The following is a 19,871-nucleotide window of genomic DNA, read 5'->3' as shown; positions in this document are numbered from 1 at the left end:
AATGCATTCCTATGCGAATGCAGAGACTTAGCAGTGCTGAGTCAGTTTTGCTCAACTACACATCTGATGCACACTCGGCACTGCTACATCAGATGTAGCAATCTGATGTAGCAGAGCCGAGGGTGCACTAGAACCCCTGTGCAAACTCAGTTCACGCTAATAGAATGCATTGGCCAGCGCTGATTGGCCAATGCATTCTATTAGCCCGATGAAGTAGAGCTGAATGTGTGTGTTAAGCACACACATTCAGCACTGCTTCATCACGCCAATACAATGCATTAGCCAGTGCTGATTGGCCAGAGTACGGAATTCGGCCAATCAGCGCTGGCTCTGCTGGAGGAGGCGGAGTCTAAGGTCGGACCTGAATGGAGACTGGTGTGGAGCGATCTTAGACTCCGCCTCCTCCAGCAGAGCCAGCGCTGATTGGCCGAATTCCGTACTCTGGCCAATCAGCGCTGGCCAATGCATTCTATTAGCCCGATGAAGTAGAGCTGAATGTGTGTGCTTAGCACACACATTCAGCTCTACTTCATCGGGCTAATAGAATGCATTGGCCAATCAGCGCTGGCCAATGCATTCTATTAGCCCGATGAAGTAGAGCTGAATGTGTGTGCTAAGCACACACATTCAGCACTGCTTCATCACGCCAATACAATGCATTAGCCAGTGCTGATTGGCCAGAGTACGGAATTCGGCCAATCAGCGCTGGCTCTGCTGGAGGAGGCGGAGTCTAAGGTCGGACCTGAATGGAGACTGGTGTGGAGCGATCTTAGACTCCGCCTCCTCCAGCAGAGCCAGCGCTGATTGGCCGAATTCCGTACTCTGGCCAATCAGCGCTGGCCAATGCATTCTATTAGCCCGATGAAGTAGAGCTGAATGTGTGTGCTTAGCACACACATTCAGCTCTACTTCATCGGGCTAATAGAATGCATTGGCCAATCAGCGCTGGCCAATGCATTCTATTAGCTTGATGAAGCAGAGTGTGCACAAGGGTTCAAGCGCACCCTCGGCTCTGATGTAGCAGAGCCGAGGGTGCACAAGGGTTCAAGTGCACCCTCGGCTCTCCTACATCAGAGCCGAGGGTGCGCTTGAACCCTTGTGCACACTCTGCTTCATCAAGCTAATAGAATGCATTGGCCAGCACTGATTGGCCAGAGTACGGAATTCGGCCAATCAGCGCTGGCCAATGCATCCCTATGGGAAAAAGTTTATCTCACAAAAATCACAATTACACACCCGATAGAGCCCCAAAAAGTTATTTTTAATAACATTCCCCCCTAAATAAAGGTTATCCCTAGCTATCCCTGCCTGTACAGCTATCCCTGTCTCATAGTCACAAAGTTCACATTCTCATATGACCCGGATTTGAAATCCACTATTCGTCTAAAATGGAGGTCACCTGATTTCGGCAGCCAATGACTTTTTCCAATTTTTTTCAATGCCCCCAGTGTCGTAGTTCCTGTCCCACCTCCCCTGCGCTGTTATTGGTGCAAAAAAGGCGCCAGGGAAGGTGGGAGGGGAATCGAATTTTGGCGCACTTTACCACGCGGTGTTCGATTTGATTCGAACATGGCGAACACCCTGATATCCGATCGAACATGTGTTCGATAGAACACTGTTCGCTCATCTCTAGTTATTAAGACTAATGTGAACGGCAGGGGTGTAACTACTGGGGTAGCACAGGCCCGGGACATTAGGGGGCCAGGTGAGCGCTGCTACCAATGCATTTTTTCTTTTCTCTTTTAAATAGGCAGATAACAGGCTCTATCTACTTACCAATCCTGGCTCCTGCTTACAGCCGCTGCCGTTTCTCCTTCTGCGGAGGCCGCTGTGAGCAGAAGCCGGGATCGGTATGTGAGGCCACGGGCCCCACAGATATTATTATTATAGTCAGGGACCCCCCGGGTATAATGATTGGAGGCCCAGGGGAGGTGAGGAAACATAAAAAACATTGTTCCTTACCACTCTTGGCTCCAGGCAGGTTTCAGGCCTACTTGTGTGAAGTCCCTGACATCACATGGGCTGGGCTTGCGTTCTTATGCGTCGCAAGCCAAGGCTCAAGTGACGTCCCGTACGTCATTGAAGATGGCCGACATCAGCAGGGACTGCACCGGAGCCAGGGAGAGGTAAGTAACAGTGATTTATATGTTTGTATCCTCCCCTGGGTCTTAGATTATTATACTCTAGGGTCTGAAAAGTCCCCTGAGTATAATAATTGTTCGTGGGTGTCCACAATGGGGCTTAATACTTTGAGCAGAGCCCACTATGAGGCATAATACTGTGTGCAGAGGCCTCTATTGGACATAATACTGTGTGTAGGGGCCACTGTGGGGCATAATAGTGTGTGCAGGGGCCACCATGGGACATAATACTTTGTGCAGGGGCCACTATGGGACATAATACTGTGTGTAGGGGCCACTATGGGGCATAATACTGTGTGCAGGGGCCACTATGGGACATAATACTGTGTGCAGGGGCCACTGTGGGACATAATAGCGCATGCAGGAATGCGGGGCGGGGTGTCGGTCGGTCGGGTATTCCTAGTTTCCTAGTTATGCCACTAGTGAATGGTGTAGGATCAAAAAGAAGGTGCTCTCATTCAATCCTTCATTCTGTCCACTTTCCAGTCCATTGTTCTGATCCTATGAGTGATGGCATTAGATTTCACTTGAGTTACAATACCAAACACAGCCCATGAACATGAGAAATGTTTTTTGAAAAAAAAAAGAAGTGATTTTGTCATCTGCATAAAGCTATTTTCTGTTTGTGTTTTCGTCCTCGTAGGGGTAAGACACATGATGTTCGCACTTACATGGTTAACCATTTAGTGTTTATTGCTATGTACTTGTTACCAGCGGCACAGTTGTGCAGAAGAATGGGAGAATAAGAAGTAATAAAGGGTTAACATGTCGGGTCACTGGCAGCCCGGACTGCATTGTGTGTCTATACCCTACTACAAATGCAGACATGTGTCTAATTGACATTAAAGATATACAATAATTATATAGAGCACCTGGTAGTATATGATATCAAGTTTTATTTTTCCAGCATCCAGACGTGGAACAGTCTCATCGACAACATCCTCTATTATTCTAGACCGACCCTACTCATTCAGTCATCTTCACTTTGCTGATGATTCTGTGTAAGTTATTTATCCATCTTTTACGACACGTTGTAGTCTTTCATCGGCAATAGAAAGGCCTAATATGCAGTTACATGTCCCAATGCACCGACATAAGTCACATCACTGCACAGATGGCATTTTCAGAGTCTTCATACAACGATCCGTGACAAATGGACCACATACAGATGGCATCTATGTACTGTCTGGGATTTTCACAGGCCAATTGACTTGAATTAACATTCTGCATTCCAGAAATGGACAAAAGCAGCACACACTTCCATTTTGTTTCTGCAGAACAAGGTCCGTGGAAATAAATAGAATACACACACAGATATGGACCATACAGTATATGTGCATCTATGTGCTTTCTATGATTTTCACTGGCCAATTGACTAGAATGAGCATTTTCTCTCTAAAAAAAAATATTGCATTGTACAGTACAAAGCTCCAAGGAAATAGACAGAATACTCATATAGAGCTCAGTTTGGTGGTGTACTATCTGTAGAGAACAGGGACAGCGCCCCGGCAGACACCACTGAGATGAGCAGCTGGATGTCACCAACTGATTAACTCTTTGCCTGCCAAGGGCATATCTCATACGTCCTCCCAGGGTCGCACTTCAGTAGCCATGATGTATGAGATACGTTTTTGCTAGCAGCAGTCCTATCTTGGGCTATTCACCACCTTGACTTTAATATTGTATGGGATTGCAGTTGTGGTCATGATAGACAGGTAGTAAGGGAAGGGTGCACTGTTTCCCTGGAAAGAGAGGGTGGGATTTATAGAAGCCCAGAAGACACAATACAAATACTATCTAAGGATAAGTTCACACAGAGTTTTTTGGTCAGGGTTTTGAGGCCGTATTCGCCTCAAAATCCTGACCAAAAAAAAGGCTCTCATTGAAATCAATGGGAGCTGCTCAGGTTTTTTTTCCGGGAGCTGTTCCTTCCAGCTCCTGGAAAAAAGAAGGGAAATGCTCATTCTTCAGGCCGAGTTGCCTCACGATTCGGCCTGAAGACACTTCCTCCTCCGGACTAGGCCCATTCATCTGGAGGCTTTTTTTGGAGGCTGATTTTGAGGCGGATTTCTGTCCAAATTCCTGACCAAAAAACTCCGTGTGAACTCAGCCTAAGGGGGAATTCACACGTAGTAAAGTGGAGCGCAATTTGGCACGTATACGCGTGTCAGCAGTTTGCGTGCTCAAAAAGATCCCATTGATTTCAGTGGAAGTTACGAGCGTATACACCGCATAATTTTGCGCCTGCAATTTTGCGGCTGCGTATACGTGCCAGATTGTGCTCCACTTTACTACGTGTGAATTCCCCCTAAGGCTTAAGCCCCATGTAGCGAGCCACAGGTAAAAAATGTTGCGGAAAAGACCGCATTTTTTTTCTGCAGCGTTTTTCATAGCAAGTCCGCTGAAGATTTCCTCTCTGCTTCTTTTTTTTTTTTTTTTTTTTTTAAATTGTTTATTTATGAAAATTTGTAACAATAAAGAAACACAACATGTCTACCAAGCCAGAGGAGATCACAAAGAACAGTACAATAGAAAATGACGAAATTACAAATGGTAAACTAGGTAGAAACAAAAAGAAAAAGGGGAGACAGGGAAGACAAACCCAAACCAGACAAGACAAGGCTGGGGAAAGGGAGGGAGAAAAAACCAGAAGTTCCAGAAGGCGGTGGAATTACAGAGGCTGGGTGGCCCAGAACGAGTCCCACAGATCCCAAACGGCGTGAAACCGCTCCTCCTCATCGTTAAGCACGGCTGTTAGGTATTCCAGGGAGCGCGCATTCCTGATCCTGCAGTATAACTCCTCCAGGGATGGGGGTGCTGACTGACGCCAATATTTAGCAATCAAACACCGGGCAGAAGTGAGAAGAAACAGAAAAAGTCGCAGGGCCGGCTTGCGCAGTTTCAGTGGAGGGAGATTAAGGAGATAGGTTTTAGGGGATAGAGGGAGGCAAATGCCGAGAACCCGGCACAAAAGGTCCTGAACCTGAGTCCAGTAAGGGAGCAGGGAGGGACAAGACCAAAACAGATGAAAGATGTGTGCAGGGCGTGCACCACATCTCCAACAGCAATCCGGAATAGAGCTATCAAAGGAATGGAGGAGAGCCGGCGTGTGGTACCAATGCATCAACATTTTAAAGAAGTTTTCCTTATGAGTCACACAATTCGAGGTCCTGAAACCCCTGCCCCAGATAAGGGACCATTCTTCTGTCGAGATAGGTTGACCCAGATAGACCTCCCATCGTGTCATATACGAGTGTGCAGGCGGGATATCAGGTGAGGGGTCAGATAAAAAGCGATATATATCGGAAACCAGTCCTCTAGTTCCAGTGCTAGCTTTACAAATTCTCTCAAACGACGTAGGGACAGGTGCCACAGGACCCCGAAAGATAAAAGAAGCAAGGTGGGAAATCTGAATATATGTGAACTCACTGGACCCAGGAAGGCCAAAGCGGGATTGCAATTCGGCAAAAGACAGCAAAGAACGAGTCCTATGATCAATAATATCAGCGAGCCGAAAGAGGCCCGCCTTCAACCAAGGGCCCGCCACAGGCCCAGTGAGTCCAGGCGGAAAGTGGGAGTGTAGAAGGAAGGGCGTCATAGACGAGCTGGGGGAAGAAATAGGGAAACGGGACAAACAGGAGCGCCAGACATCCCTGGTAAGTGCCATGGGACCCAACAAGCTAGCTCTAGGGGGCGAATATGGATTAGACCATATCAATGAAGCAGGATGATGCGGAGCCAACCACAGCTTCTCAATCTCCATCCACTTAGAATAGGCATGAAGTGCAGACCAGGCCGGAATACTACGTAGCTGAGCAGCCCAATAATATAACACCAGGTCAGGAAAAGAAAGCCCTCCCCTCGACTTCGGAGTCATCATCAGATGTCGCGAAAGCCTATGTCTCCCTCCGGCCCACACAAACCGAAGAAGCGAGCCCTGTAGCGCCCGAAGATCCTTAAGAGGAACAGGAATCGGGAGGGTCTCAAACAAATATAGCAATTTAGGCAGCACGGTCATCTTAACCGCAGCTATGCGACCAAAGAGGGACAAAGGCAGACCCCGCCACCTGGTAAGAAGGGCCTGAACATGCCTATAAAGTGGAGGGAAATTCGCCTGATACAATTGAGAGAAAGACCCAGTCAGATGTATGCCTAAGTATTTTAAGGAGGAGGACCTCCACGTATACGGAAAGGAGGCCTGAAGGCCAGCCAAGGTAGAGGGGTGAACGCGGACGGGGAGCGCCTCAGTCTTAGAAGTATTAACCTTGTAACCAGATAAACGGCCAAATTTGGTAAGAATAGCATGAAGATTGGGAAGGGAAACGTGAAGATTAGTAAGGGTAAGGAGAATATCATCCGCAAACAAAGAAAGCTTAAACTCTCTGTCACGGACTCGAACCCCAGAAACATCAGGGCACAGCCGAATGGCCGCCGCCAAGGGCTCAATGCAGAGGACAAAGAGGAGAGGTGATAGCGGGCAACCCTGTCTAGTACCGTTATACAGGCGAAACGGAGGGGAGGAAGCATGAGGAAGCTTAATCGTAGCAGAGGGGGATGAGTAGAGGCTCCGAATGGCCGACAAAAAGGGTCCCCGAAAGCCATAAGACGAAAGAGTCTCAAAGAGAAAGGGCCAGCCCAGGCGATCAAACGCCTTTTCCGCGTCTAAACTGAGTACCAACAGCTCCGACTCAGAGCGCGACGCAACGTCGATTAGATCAATAGCCCTCCTAGTATTGTCACCACCCTGACGACAGGGGACAAACCCAACTTGATCCTTATGGACCAAGGAGGAAAGACACATGTTCAGTCTAGAGGCTAGGAGCTTGGTAAACAGTTTAAGATCCGCGTTCAAAAGCGAGATAGGCCTGTAATTACGACAATCAAGATGGTCTTTACTGGGTTTCGGGATGAGTGTGAGGAAAAAGTGGGAGAGAGAATCCGGGATGGCCTCACCTGCCATAAAAGCTGAAAATAGCGAGACAAGATGGGGGAGGAGCTCTGCCCCAAACACTTTGTAATACAGGTAAGTGAGCCCATCAGGGCCAGGAGATTTCCCATTAGGAAGCTCCTGGAGAACCTGAGAGACTTCCTCAGTCGAGATAGGCATATTAAGGCAGGCCAGGTCATCGGAAGAAAGTGTGGGGAGACAACAGGAGGACAGAAAATCTTGGAGGAGTGCAGAGCGTTCCGAGGGGTCTGCAGGAAGATCCGAAGGGAGAGAATATAGTTCAGAGTAATAAGCGTGAAAGAGACGGGCTATCTCCTCCGGGTCGTAAGCCACCGCGCCATCAGAGCGTCGCAAAGCGTAAGCCGAACCCCCCTCCCGCTGATCACGCAGTTGGCGAGCTAGAAGGGTATGGGGTTTATTAGCTCGGTCATAGTAACGCTGCCTAGTGTACAGTAGCAATTTAGAAGTTTTTTGCAACAGCGCTTCCCGAATTTGAGCCCGCAAATCAATCAAAGTTCTAAGGAGAGCCCTAGAAGGGCGAGACACTAGGTCAGCTTCCACTCGACGCAACTGGGACCGTAAGTCCTCGAGGCGGGCATTAGCATCTCTCTTAAGTCGAGTACCTACAGCAATGCAATGTCCTCTCATCACGGCTTTATGAGCCTCCCACAACGTCGCAATCGAAGAAACCGAACCCACATTAAGATCAAAAAAAGTTTTAAGGTGTTGGCGAAGCTCTTCACGGGTCTGTGCCTTCTGAAGGAGACTCTCATTAAGCCGCCAATGGCAAATCCGGGTGGGGACAGGACCTGTGCGTAGCTCTATGGAGACTGGCGCGTGGTCCGACCAGGTAATAGAGCCAATCGAAGCGTCCCTAAGGAGGCGCAGAGCCAAGGCATTGCCAAAAAAAATAGTCAATCCTGGAGTGAGACTTATGTGGGGCCGAATAAAAAGTGAACGAACGAGCAGACGGGTAATTAATCCTCCAGAGATCGTACAAGGTATACCGCCGGATAATACGGCGAAATTGGGCCGAAAGTCTCCACCGGGTAAGACGACGAGAAGATCCGGATAAGGAATGATGATCCATACATCCTCTCTGCTTCTATTATAAATATATGGAAAATTCCAGTGTTTCCATAGGTATAATTGACATGCTGCTTTTCTGCAATGTGTTGATGGAATTAGCTAGAATCCCATCCATTGAGCCTTGCACCAGCAGTGTTTTGGCCCTTGAAGTGAGTAGAGCCCTACACCAGCAGTGTTCTTGGCCCTTGATGTTATTTGAACCTTGCACCAGCAGTGTTTTTGGCCCTCCCTTGGAGTGAGTAGAGCTTTGCACCAGCAGTGTTCTTGGCCCTTGATGTTATTTGAACCTTGCACCAGCAGTGTTTTTGGCCCTCCCTTGGAGTGAGTAGAGCTTTGCACCAGCAGTGTTTTTGGCCCTTGAGGTTAGTTGAGCCTTGCACCAGCAGTGTTTTTGGCCCTTGGAGTGAGTGGAATGCCGATGAAGATTGAGTGACACGCTTCTTTTTCACCATCTTGCTCTGATCTCTGCCTCACATTGGAAACAATGAGAGGCAGAATCGGGATCGAATCTGCCACTGATTTTATGCTGAAATTTTTCACAAAATCAGCTGCAGATTTCGCCGTGTGAACAGGGCCTTACTGTTCCACATGTACCCTAATGCTCTCTACTCTGTACTGCTATCTGCCTATCCTGCATGTACTGACCCTCTTTCTATCTGAATACAGCAATAATGTATAATAATGTCTATCTACTTATACTAATATACATTTATATCTGTTTTGGGTTTTTTAGACAATTTTTAGAGAAATGCACCATGAATAATTACTTTGGAATTGGTCTGGATGCCAAAATTTCTCTAGAGTTTAACAACAAGAGAGATGAACATCCAAAAAAATGCAGGTAACAGTCACTTATCATTTTATTATGTATATAAATGTTTTTTAGAATAGCAAATGCGACAAATTATTTGTTCCATGGTCCAAACAGAGAAGACAGGACAGGGTCACAACTTACATTTAGGCTGTTTAGAATTTCGCCATAGAGTTTGGAAGCATTACATTACTGTCTAAACTGTAAGGTTACGGGACACGCTCCCATAGGATTTGGTAATGGTAGTAAATGTGGTGACCTATTTACAATGTAAACTACATGTACAGGGTTACTGGTATTGGTGCAGAATATGGATCCACGGCCTGTCTGACTGCAATATGAGCAGACTAATAAATCCACAGAGAAATCTGCATTTATATGTGCTGTTTTTGGCAAGCTGTGGGCACAATTAGGGCTCGTTCCCACGATGTAACGTGGCGCTCATTCTGACACATAAAGACGTGTTAGAGTCAGTGTTTCAAAACAGAATCCCATTGACTTCAATGGGTTCCGTTTAACGCGTGTAACACTTTGAAATCAATGGGTTAAAAAGCCTCCCATTGATTTCAATGTGTAGCGCGCGTAAGACGGAACTCATTGAATTCAATGGGATTGTTGCATTCAATAAGGTTCATCAGAGACTGACAACATGTACAAATACTCATGAATTGAAAAAAATTGGTTGATAGTTGACACATGAATAATAGTTGCATAGTCTTCCTACAAATCTGCCTTTAGCCCTTTGCCTAAGGCCCGCATTGCTGAAATGCAATGAAAAAAAAATGCTGTGATTTACAGAACCTCCGCCTTAGCCTTTGATAGATTTATTGCTTTCAGACACAAGAAAAATAGCAAATCGTCCTGCAAACGCCTACCTTTGATTTCAAAGGAACAACTGCTTTTGTTTCCCATGAGAACAGCTATTGTATACTGAGCTCAAGTACTAAAAAGCACATAGTGATCAATCTTTATTGTCGCAACCATTATAATAGTAATGGGTTACCTGATGATAAGCGGCATCACAGGAGGAGATATAATAGGTATATACAGCAATGTCAGGTAGATATTGGGGTACATTCTACAGATAACTATATACTGCGGCTTAGTCAAACAAACATTAAAGTTATAGGATATAAAGCCTGCCTTACCATATTGTATTATTATATAATCTTGTCCTGGAGCTGTTGTCATCTGAGGAATAGGTTATATAGATATGGGTATATATATATATATATATATATATATATATATATATATATATATAATATTATTTACCAAGAGTAACGTTGCTTCATATGTGCACAGGACATGCGACAGATATTACTTGAATATTCCTATTATTGCTTCATCGTCATTATAGATTGTATTTATTAGAGAAATGAATATATAAGATAAGATAATCCTTTAATAGTCCCACAGATACATTAGGCGTGCGCTAAATCAGTAATATATCCATAATATGCAGTTTTGCTTGTGACTGCCCTAGGGTTGTTATGTATGATGGGCTAGGCTGCAGTATATAGTTATCTGTAGATCTTACATAATTTATTCAGATATAATGTAATTGTTATATCTCCTCCTGTGATGCCGCTTATCATCATCTAATCCAGGTATTCATTATCTGACATTATTTGGTTACTTTTTCACTATAGTGTGTGTATATATATATATATATATATATATATATATATATTTATATATATTATATATTTGATATATTAGTGCTGACATATTGGCTTATATTGATGTAAACTTTGAATTGGCACATGCGACAGGGTTATACTAATATCACGCGATGTATCTATCCATTGTTAGTCTACGACTATTCTAGGTCATGATTCAGGTATACTGTCATTTTGTTTTCCTACAAATTATCCTACATATAATTGGAGCTATGGTGCTAAAATGCTTCATTTCTCTTCTCTTTTGCAGTAGTCGGACACGAAATATGATGTGGTATGGTGTATTAGGAACCAAGGAGCTGCTGCAGAAAACCTATAAAAATCTAGAGCAACGTGTGAAACTAGAGGTGATTATTTTGCTGCCCTGTGCATTGCCCATCAGTCCTTTGTGGGTCTCAAAATGTTAAAAGGAACCTGTCAGTAGGAAAATGATCATCATCATTGGTTGAGCCCAATGGACATGTATGTAACTAAGTGATGTTATATTCATACCCAGTCCTGTAAATTTGGGTTTGTTTTGCAATCTTTTGGATGAAGACAGTAAAAAAAATCACAACTTTTCTGCCTTATTAACATGTCAAACAACATTTGCTCTTCGCCTGATAACATCTAAGTAACTGTGATATATGTGCTTCTTGTCGTAGTGTGATGGAGTAACCATATCCTTGCCCAGTCTTCAGGGTATTGCAGTGTTAAATATCCCTAGTTATGCTGGAGGCATTAACTTCTGGGGAGGAACCAAAGAGGATAATGTAAGTAACTAACACAAGTATACAAGTTTATATTATACTAGAGGAGATCATAACTAGAAAGTGTTTTGTCACAATAGCTCAATCCATTTCTTTATTAAATATCATCAATATCATCACTCAGTAACACAATAGAAATGTAATATACATAACATGCAGAAGAAAAATCACCACCCAGTATTACCCCCACTCTTTCCCTGGAGCAGGAGAATAGAGTAAAGAAAACAATGTAAAATTTCCCCTCTACCAAAAGGAAGGCTGAAGTGCTGGGTGGAGCTTACAATTCAAATGAATTCAGGATACGCCAGGCAATTCATATGAATTGTAGGTCAGCACAAGTTAAAATTGTGGGTGGATTGTGTAATATTAACAAGCGCTACATCTGTAAATCTGCTCACTCAAGATAGGAAACATGCTTAGGACTCGTTCACATCTGCGCCCGACACTCCGTTATGCAGGTTTCCGTTTCCTGCATAAAACAGAGCAGGAGACGGAAACCTGCAGGACTCTGTCCGGCCGTGAGCGGCGTTGAGCGTTTTATGCTCTCCGCCGCGAAACCGGGTTTTTTAATCCGGACACAGAGTTGGACATGCAGTACTCTGTGTCCGGATTAAAAAAAAAAAAGTTTCGCGGCGGAGAGCATAAAACGCTCACTGCCGCTCACAGCCGAAACCAGTCTGTGCTTTCCGTCTTCTTGCATGTAGAAGACGGAAAGCACAGATTGGAGACCAGAAAGCAGGTGTGAACCTAGCGTTATATATATTTAATATTTTGTGATATCTTTGCACTGCAGAATTTTGGAGCTCCTTCCTTTGATGACAAGAAGCTAGAAGTGGTTGCTGTCTTTGGGAGTATTCAGATGGCTATGTCTCGTGTGATCAATCTGCAACACCACCGCATCGCACAGGTGACAATATTACTAAGGCTTTGTATACTAAAATCATAGAATTATTAATTATTATAATTGTCCTAATAGAATTATGAATGTCATTAACTTGACAGAATGACTTGCAAATGTCAAAAAATATATACTGTATATACCTGTACCTGCTACATGGATGTTCCTTGCTATTATCTGTAGTGCAAAGTAATAGAGCATAGAGCAGGAAGGGTTTAAAGGGAATATGTCACGAGAGAATTGACTATTGTTTAAAGAGGACCTTTCATATCCTCCTTCACATGCGGTTTTATATACCACAAGAAAGCCGACAGTGCATTGAATTCAGCTCACTGTTGGCTTTCCCGTTATGTGCCCCTGGGCTGGAGATATCAGTGCTGTTAGTTTTGGCACCGATCTCTGCCCACTGTCAGAGATCGGTACCTCCCAGCGATGACACTGAGCTGTGAAGAACGCCCCTTCCTCCCCCAGTACAAGTCTATGGACTAGTACTATCAGGAGGGGCGTTCCTCACAGCCCAGGAAGACTGTCAGGAACGCCCTTCTGACAGTGGGCAGAGATCGGTGCCGAAACTAATGACACCTATATCTCCAGCCTGGGGGTACATAACGGGAAAGTCGAGAGTGCGCTGAATTCAATAAATTCAATAAAACCGCATGTGCAGGAGGACATTAAAGGTCCTTTTTAAATCAAGCTTTTATGTTTTTAATATATTTTTTTTACGTATTTTATGTAACGTTTGTCTATGCCTATTTATATGCTAATAAAAATCAGTTTGTGTGAGAGACGAAATCAGAATTCACACCAGAAAAAAACAAGTGAATAAAGGTTTTCATTTTTTATTAGTCATTATATCATTAGAATCCTGTTTTAAGATAAACCCATGTTGGAATAGCCTTAAGAAAGGCTATTCTTCCTTTCTTAAGGCTATTCCGACTTGGCTTTAGCTTAAAGCGGGATTCTAATGATAGAATCCCTTTTATTTTATTATTTTTTTTATATCAACTCATGTATCAATGATACCATTGACTGTGAAGCTGAAGTATGGAGAAGTTACTTTTTTCTTTTCACATCGTCAGTGTCGTGTGGTAAAGATTACTATTTTGGGAGAAGAAGGGGTTCCTGTACAAGTGGATGGAGAAGCCTGGGTGCAGCCTCCTGGTGTCCTAATGATTCAGCACAAAAACCGAGCTCAGATGCTTACAAGAGACAGGGTATGTGCAAGGCAGTGGTGTAACTAGGAATGGCTGGGCCCCAAGGTGTACATTTGATATGTCCCAAGTCCTGTGGCAGCCCCTACCACTGCTACCCCGGTATATACGCCACTGGTGCAAGGTTTCAAAGGAAATCCATAACAATACTCAAAATATAGGGCGTACGCCTGCAAGTGATTTGCCTCAATTTTTCTGAACTAAGCACAAGTATTACAATGATAACTTTATGTTATCAGGAAACAAATGGGATAGCTCACGTTATTCTGCATTTTGTCCATGCAATGAAGACATGGCACATTTGTAATAACCCATGGTGTCATGGCTGCAACGGCCTACCCAAAGGAATGAACAGTGCACCAAGCTTACTACTTCTACATATTAGGCCAAACCAAACACATAATCTCACGCAAGTCACGTTGTCATCTTTTTGTCCCTCCACATAGATATTGGTGACCCCCACAGATAATAGTTCTCCCCACCCCAACCCAAATCACGTCACATACAGTCCAGGACACACAACTCATACTTGACTCTTCTTCTGGCACTGATTGTCTCCTGGCTGTGCACTTCTTCTATAGTCCTCCCGGCTACTCTGTCACCTGCCCAGGCAAGAGATACCATAGAGCAGGAGACAGCAAAGCTGGAAGGACAGTAAAAGAGGTGCACGCAACCAGGCGCCACATCAATGCTTTGCAAGAAGAAGAGGTAAGTATGAGATTCCCTACAACTGGGGACAGTAGTGTGCTGAGAGGGCCTAGGAGGCCAGGAAGGCCGCCAATGCTGCCTCTAGGAGGACTTATTTTGGATTTTTTTTCACATTTTACATTGTAGGTTTGCAAGTCAATAGGTAAGAAGCAGGCCCGGGGTCACTAATCAAACTCTGGTTTGCAGTTACAACACGTCAGCACCCCCAAATATTAGATATTGATAACAATAATACTGTGTTACACACACAAATGTGCATTTCATAAGTATATACACATAGGTACCTTTGGCTATCTCTATCATGCAGATGACCTGGTTAGGTCATAGGGCAAAGAATTCATGACCCCTATCTCAGCACAGGAGCTTCAGGAAGGGGAAGGATGAAAACTCCTGGATTCTTCCTTCTTCCTTACTCTTCCCATGGCTTCCTAATTACATCATGGAAGTCAGATTTGCATATTCTTCCCATGTTCCTTTGCACAGTGGAGCGCTCATGGCTTAATAAGACTCCACACACCTAAATGGTGGTTCTCTCCCTATGGAGTGACGATATCCCCTCTTCCCATGGTAACTTCTAATAATGCTTTGCATGCATCTACAATATTCTACTCACCCATCCCCTGTCCTGTCCCGACTTGCTTCCACTCCTGCCTCCGCAGGGTGCTGTATGTTACATTCTTACACTGAAGATATCCCTGCCTGTAGAATAATCCATTAGATAGAAGCCAATTTAAAAAAAAATGGCTCCTCTCAGTCTCTACCAAGATTCAAGATCCCAGCAGCCAGCAAAGGTGAACCAATTGCTGTATCACTGACTCTTTTCTGATTATGGAGTCACAGAGCTAAGGACTCTCTGCCATTTCAAGCCTTGTGCTCATATGCCTTATATGTCCTAATTTGTAGAGATCATAATTCAAGATTATCATTGGATTATAATGGAAAATATTAAACTGGAGACAGATAACCCAGGATCATATCATTGGGGACTGCTCCCTACACAATGATATGTCCTGAAGTCCCACCAATGGAAGTCAATGGGTTGTTTTCTACCTGAGGTTTTTTATGTTCAGGTTCCCACTATAAAGAAAATCTTTAAAAGCTCAAGTAAGAAGGTTGCACGTATAATCATATACAGGACGTATACAACCATAAAGTAACATCAGATAATAAAGTTTCAGTACTATTGTCTACCATATAAGATTATCCATTACTTTCATTGATTTTATCTTCTTAGGCATTTGAAAGCACCTTAAAATCATGGGAGGACAAAAGAAAAGGAGAAAACTACAGGGCTGTGCCTCGACCACGACTTCATTCCCAACAGTCAATGGAGTATCTTACTGAAGAAGAACTTGCTCATCTGCAACAACTTGCAGGTTCTGCAGAGAATCTTATTAGCAGGTATAGATCAGTGAAATATAGAAAAATACTAAAATAAAAATGACTTAAAATAAACATAAATAATTTAAATAACCAAATAAGAAAAAACAAAAAACAAACATGTTGTCACAGACCCCGACCGTAACGTGGATGTTCCATTAAAGGGATTCTATCATTAAAATGCCATTTTTTCTTGATAACAGGTAGAAATAGCCTTAAGAAAGGCTATTCTTCTCCTACCTTTAGGAGTCTTCTCCACGCTGCGGTTCGGTAGAAATCCCGGTTTTCTTTGGTGTGCAAATGAGTTCTCTTGCAGCACTGGGGGCGGCCCCCAGCATTCAAACAGCACTATGGGCATCCCCATTTCTGCGAGAGAACTCTCCCGCACCGCCTCCATCTTCTTCTGGAAAGGCCTCTCCCTGCGTCTTCTTCTTGCGCTGGCTTCAAACTTCTAGGCATGCGCAGTCAGCTCTGCCATTGGGCCTTGGGCAGAGCCGACTGCGCATGCCCACCTGGTATAAGCGGCCATTTTCTTGTGGCCGCTTACACAGTAAGCTGGGAAAATGGTTGTGCGCATGTGCAGTTGGCTTTGCCCGAGGCCCGATGGCAGAGCCGACTGCGCATGCGTAGAAATTTGACCTGCCAGAAGAAGACGCGGGGAGAGGCTGTTCCAGAAGAAGATAGAGGCATCGCTGGAGAGTTCTCTCGCAGCATTGGAGACGCCCCCATTGCTGCGAAAGAACTCATTTGCATACAGAAGAAAACAGGGATTTCTACCGAACTGCGGCGCGGAGAAGACTTCTAAAGGTAGGAGAAGAATAACCTTGCTTAAGGCTATTCTTATGTGTTAGTCAGAAAAAAAAAACTATTTATTGATAGGATCCCTTTAACTAAAGCTGTACTTAAAATGTTCTTACATGTTATTATAATGTTTTTTGATATGCAGAATCCGGGACGCAGCAAAATCACACAAGGCCATAGAACAAGAACTGGCTCATGCTGTAAATGGAAGCTTTGGGGTATTAAATGATGCTTTTTCCAACAAGTTAAACAATTCACCTGAGGTGAGAAAAAAATATTTATTATCCATAAAAAAATGATCTTTTAAAACTTTTTTTTTTTTTTTCAAATAACTTTGGAAAGTTCCCATATCCTATGAAATATTACTTTTTTTTTACTCTGTCATTGATGGTTCTGATGGTCATAGTTGGCGTAGATGTCCTGCATCATTTATGCCAGATTTTTGGCGTAATTGATAACCCACCTCCTGCTTGCTCTTACAAAGCCTCCTTTTTTGGGAAAGGGGATATGTACAGGATTTTCCTCATCTTATTATTTTATTGTGCTTATATAGCGCCATCATATTCCGCAGCACTATACAGATATTGTCAGTCACTGTCCCATATAGGGCCCACAATCTACATTCCCTATTAGTATGTTCTTCATAAGACAAGCCACTTATGACGTACAAATGTCACATGTTTTTTTATAATTTTATTCTGCAAAGTCATGTAAATATGATTGAGATAAAATAAGGACTACCATATATTGGGCTCTTTTCCAGAGCCTAGAAAATGTAGCCTATTAACATACAACTAACCCTGCTAAACATGTGTGGGGAAGGTAGCTCGGTAGCCGCAATGGTGTGGACAAAAACGGACAGGGACACAAAATCTTGCAGCAAACAGGTTTATTTTGACAGCAAAATAAATAAACCTTCACATCAGGCACAAAAGGAGCAAAATAAAATACAGCCTTAACTTCAGACAAAGAATGTGAAACAAAACCCTGCTCGTCCGAGCACTAACTAGACAATAAATACTAACTGTATGTGTGGCTTACTACCAGTCACACAAATCAACAAAAAAGAGAGCAATACAGTATCACCAGACTCACAGTGTCAGGACAGACCCAGGCGTCGACTCTCACTCCCTGGATCTGCCCTAAAGTGCAGGCTCTGCAGCCTTTTATGGCCCAGTAACAAACCTGGGACCTACACCTGGGCCGAGGCCTATACAAGATCCGCACTGAACCATAGATATGTCAGAAAACTGGGGGAAATATGGCGTGACTCCAGCACTCTGCCTGCCACCTTCTCACACATCGCTAAAACTTGTTTCCATATTCAGACCATCTGATAAAGTTCCTGCATCATTTACATTTATGTATGACACGTTTCCAGAACGCATAATAGATAACAATATGGCTGACAAGTCATGAAATTATAGAAAATTATTATACAAAAATACATATACGGACAACCTATCCTCAGCACACCCTTTGCAAAAAGAGGAATCTTTTGCAGCTTGCATTGTATCTGAGTGGAAAATACAGCTTTAGGGGTCATTCACACGGAGTAACGCAGCGCTGTTTCTGCCACAATAACTCGCGAATCAGCGTAACGCATTGAAATCAATGGGAGGCTTTTTAACCCATTGATTTCAATGTGTTACGCTCGTTAAACGGAACCTATCGAGGTCAATGGGAGTCTTTTGATCAGCGCTGATTCTGCCGCGAGTTATCGTGACAGAATCAGGGCCGCGAATGCCCCCTTAACATGTGAACTGGTAAAGCATGTGTATCTCATCTTAAAGGGGTTTTACCATGAAGGACACTCATCTTCTATCCACAGAAAAAGCGATAAGTGTCAGATTGCTGGGGGTCAGGCCACCGAGTCCCCCAGCCATGAGAACGGAGGACTGAAAGTGAAAGTTGCTGGAAGGCCACCCCCAGTTCACCAACTGCCTTATTTGTATATTACTTTAAGGCCAGGGCCCCAAAATGTAAAGGACAGGGTAATTTTAATGCATTGGGGGACCCTGTGCAAACTTTTTGAAAGTGGGCCTCCAATGACCTCCCATAACTTAATTTCTCTGCCCTCTTTAACAGAGAAAAATAGTAAAAGGTCACATGAGAAGATAAAAAATATTTGCAAATATAAATAGTTAAAACATTTGCAGAGTTTTTCAGATTTTCTCTAACCATCTTAGTGGTGGACTTGATGGAGATGACCATGAATGCAGGATTGTTGGCAGGTTATCTGGAAGATACTACATGCACAAGTCACAATATCATGGCTGTGTTTTTGACAAATCCTAGACCATAGAAAGTTCCTGCATTCATAGTCATATCCATTGGCAGCTGATCGAGACCACAGACCGTCTCCACTAAGATGGTTGGAAAAAAACTCATAAATTTTTTTATTCATTTAAATTTGAAAATATGTCTTACTTTTTATTTTTTTACAACAGTGTTTCCCAGTCTTTTCAGTGGCTCCTCAGTGGCCCCCAGACACCTAATAATACACAACAATGACCCTCACACACCTAAGAGAGCTCCTCAGTAAACCCCTGGCACCTAGTAATGCTCCCAAGTGGTCCCAGAAACCTATTTGCCTCCAGGCAAATAATAATGCTCCTGAGTAGGACCCTGGCACCTATCAATGCTCCCCAGTGGCTCCCATGCACCTAGCAATGCTCCCCAGTGGCCCCCAGAGAATGTTCCTCTGGGACCAGTTGTGACATATAAATAAAAAACAGTGACACTTACCCATCTTTGTACCCCCACAGTTCTCTCCTGCTCTCTTCTGGTCTCCAGATTAATACAGCAGATCTGTACTGAGCTGCAGACATCAATAGCAGATGCCTGAATGGTGGAGCAGGAAACTAAATGCTTCCTGCTCCACCATTGATGCAGACATCAATAGCAGATGCCTGAATGGTGGAGCAGGAAACTAAATGCTTCCTGCTCCACCATTGTATTCCAGTGTCCTGAGAATGTCCATATAATTGATAAATGACATGAAGCCACCTTCCACCGGAGTGTTGCGGCGACCCCTTTGAGAATGGCTGGTCTATAAGTTTAAATATGGTTATGTTCATGGGAAAACCCTTCTAACATCTGTTGTGAAGATGGCAAGAGGAATATATGTACAGTACAATGTTAAGATGTCAATTGTATCAGTAGTTTTGTTCCATTTCTTGAGCAGGATTAAAATACCAAATTCAGGACTCATGTGCATGAAGATTTAAGATAAGATAAGATAATCCTTTAATAGTCCCACAGTGGGGAAATTTCAGTATGTTACAGCTGCATAGTAATACAGATACACGATAATACACAGTAATATATTACAGAAGTAGTAAACACACAAATGCTGAGAAAGATATACTAGGAGTCCATAGCAGCTAGGGAACAGAGAAGAAAGAAGGAGGACATTCATAGTCATTTAGTTCTCTGTGCGGAGTGATCTTC

General features: G+C 43.7%; 1 protein-coding gene across 3 annotated transcripts in view; it reads left to right on the top strand.

Annotated features, from left to right (window-relative positions):
- The window catches only part of LOC142184476 (diacylglycerol kinase eta-like), a 117,138-nt gene that overhangs the window by 78,453 nt on the left and 18,814 nt on the right, over positions 1–19,871 (top strand). For all 3 annotated transcript variants that reach the window (XM_075259362.1, XM_075259361.1, XM_075259363.1), the window contains exons 18-25: positions 3,049–3,142; positions 8,912–9,019; positions 10,922–11,018; positions 11,316–11,423; positions 12,214–12,327; positions 13,398–13,532; positions 15,472–15,638; positions 16,564–16,681. In XM_075259362.1, coding sequence (XP_075115463.1) covers positions 3,049–3,142; positions 8,912–9,019; positions 10,922–11,018; positions 11,316–11,423; positions 12,214–12,327; positions 13,398–13,532; positions 15,472–15,638; positions 16,564–16,681 — 941 coding nt within the window. The remainder of the gene's footprint in view (positions 1–3,048; positions 3,143–8,911; positions 9,020–10,921; positions 11,019–11,315; positions 11,424–12,213; positions 12,328–13,397; positions 13,533–15,471; positions 15,639–16,563; positions 16,682–19,871) is intronic.

Source organism: Leptodactylus fuscus, chromosome 11 (assembly GCF_031893055.1).
Source record: "Leptodactylus fuscus isolate aLepFus1 chromosome 11, aLepFus1.hap2, whole genome shotgun sequence".
Taxonomy (NCBI): Eukaryota; Metazoa; Chordata; class Amphibia; order Anura; family Leptodactylidae; genus Leptodactylus; species Leptodactylus fuscus.
This window is presented reverse-complemented; position numbering and strand designations above follow the sequence as displayed.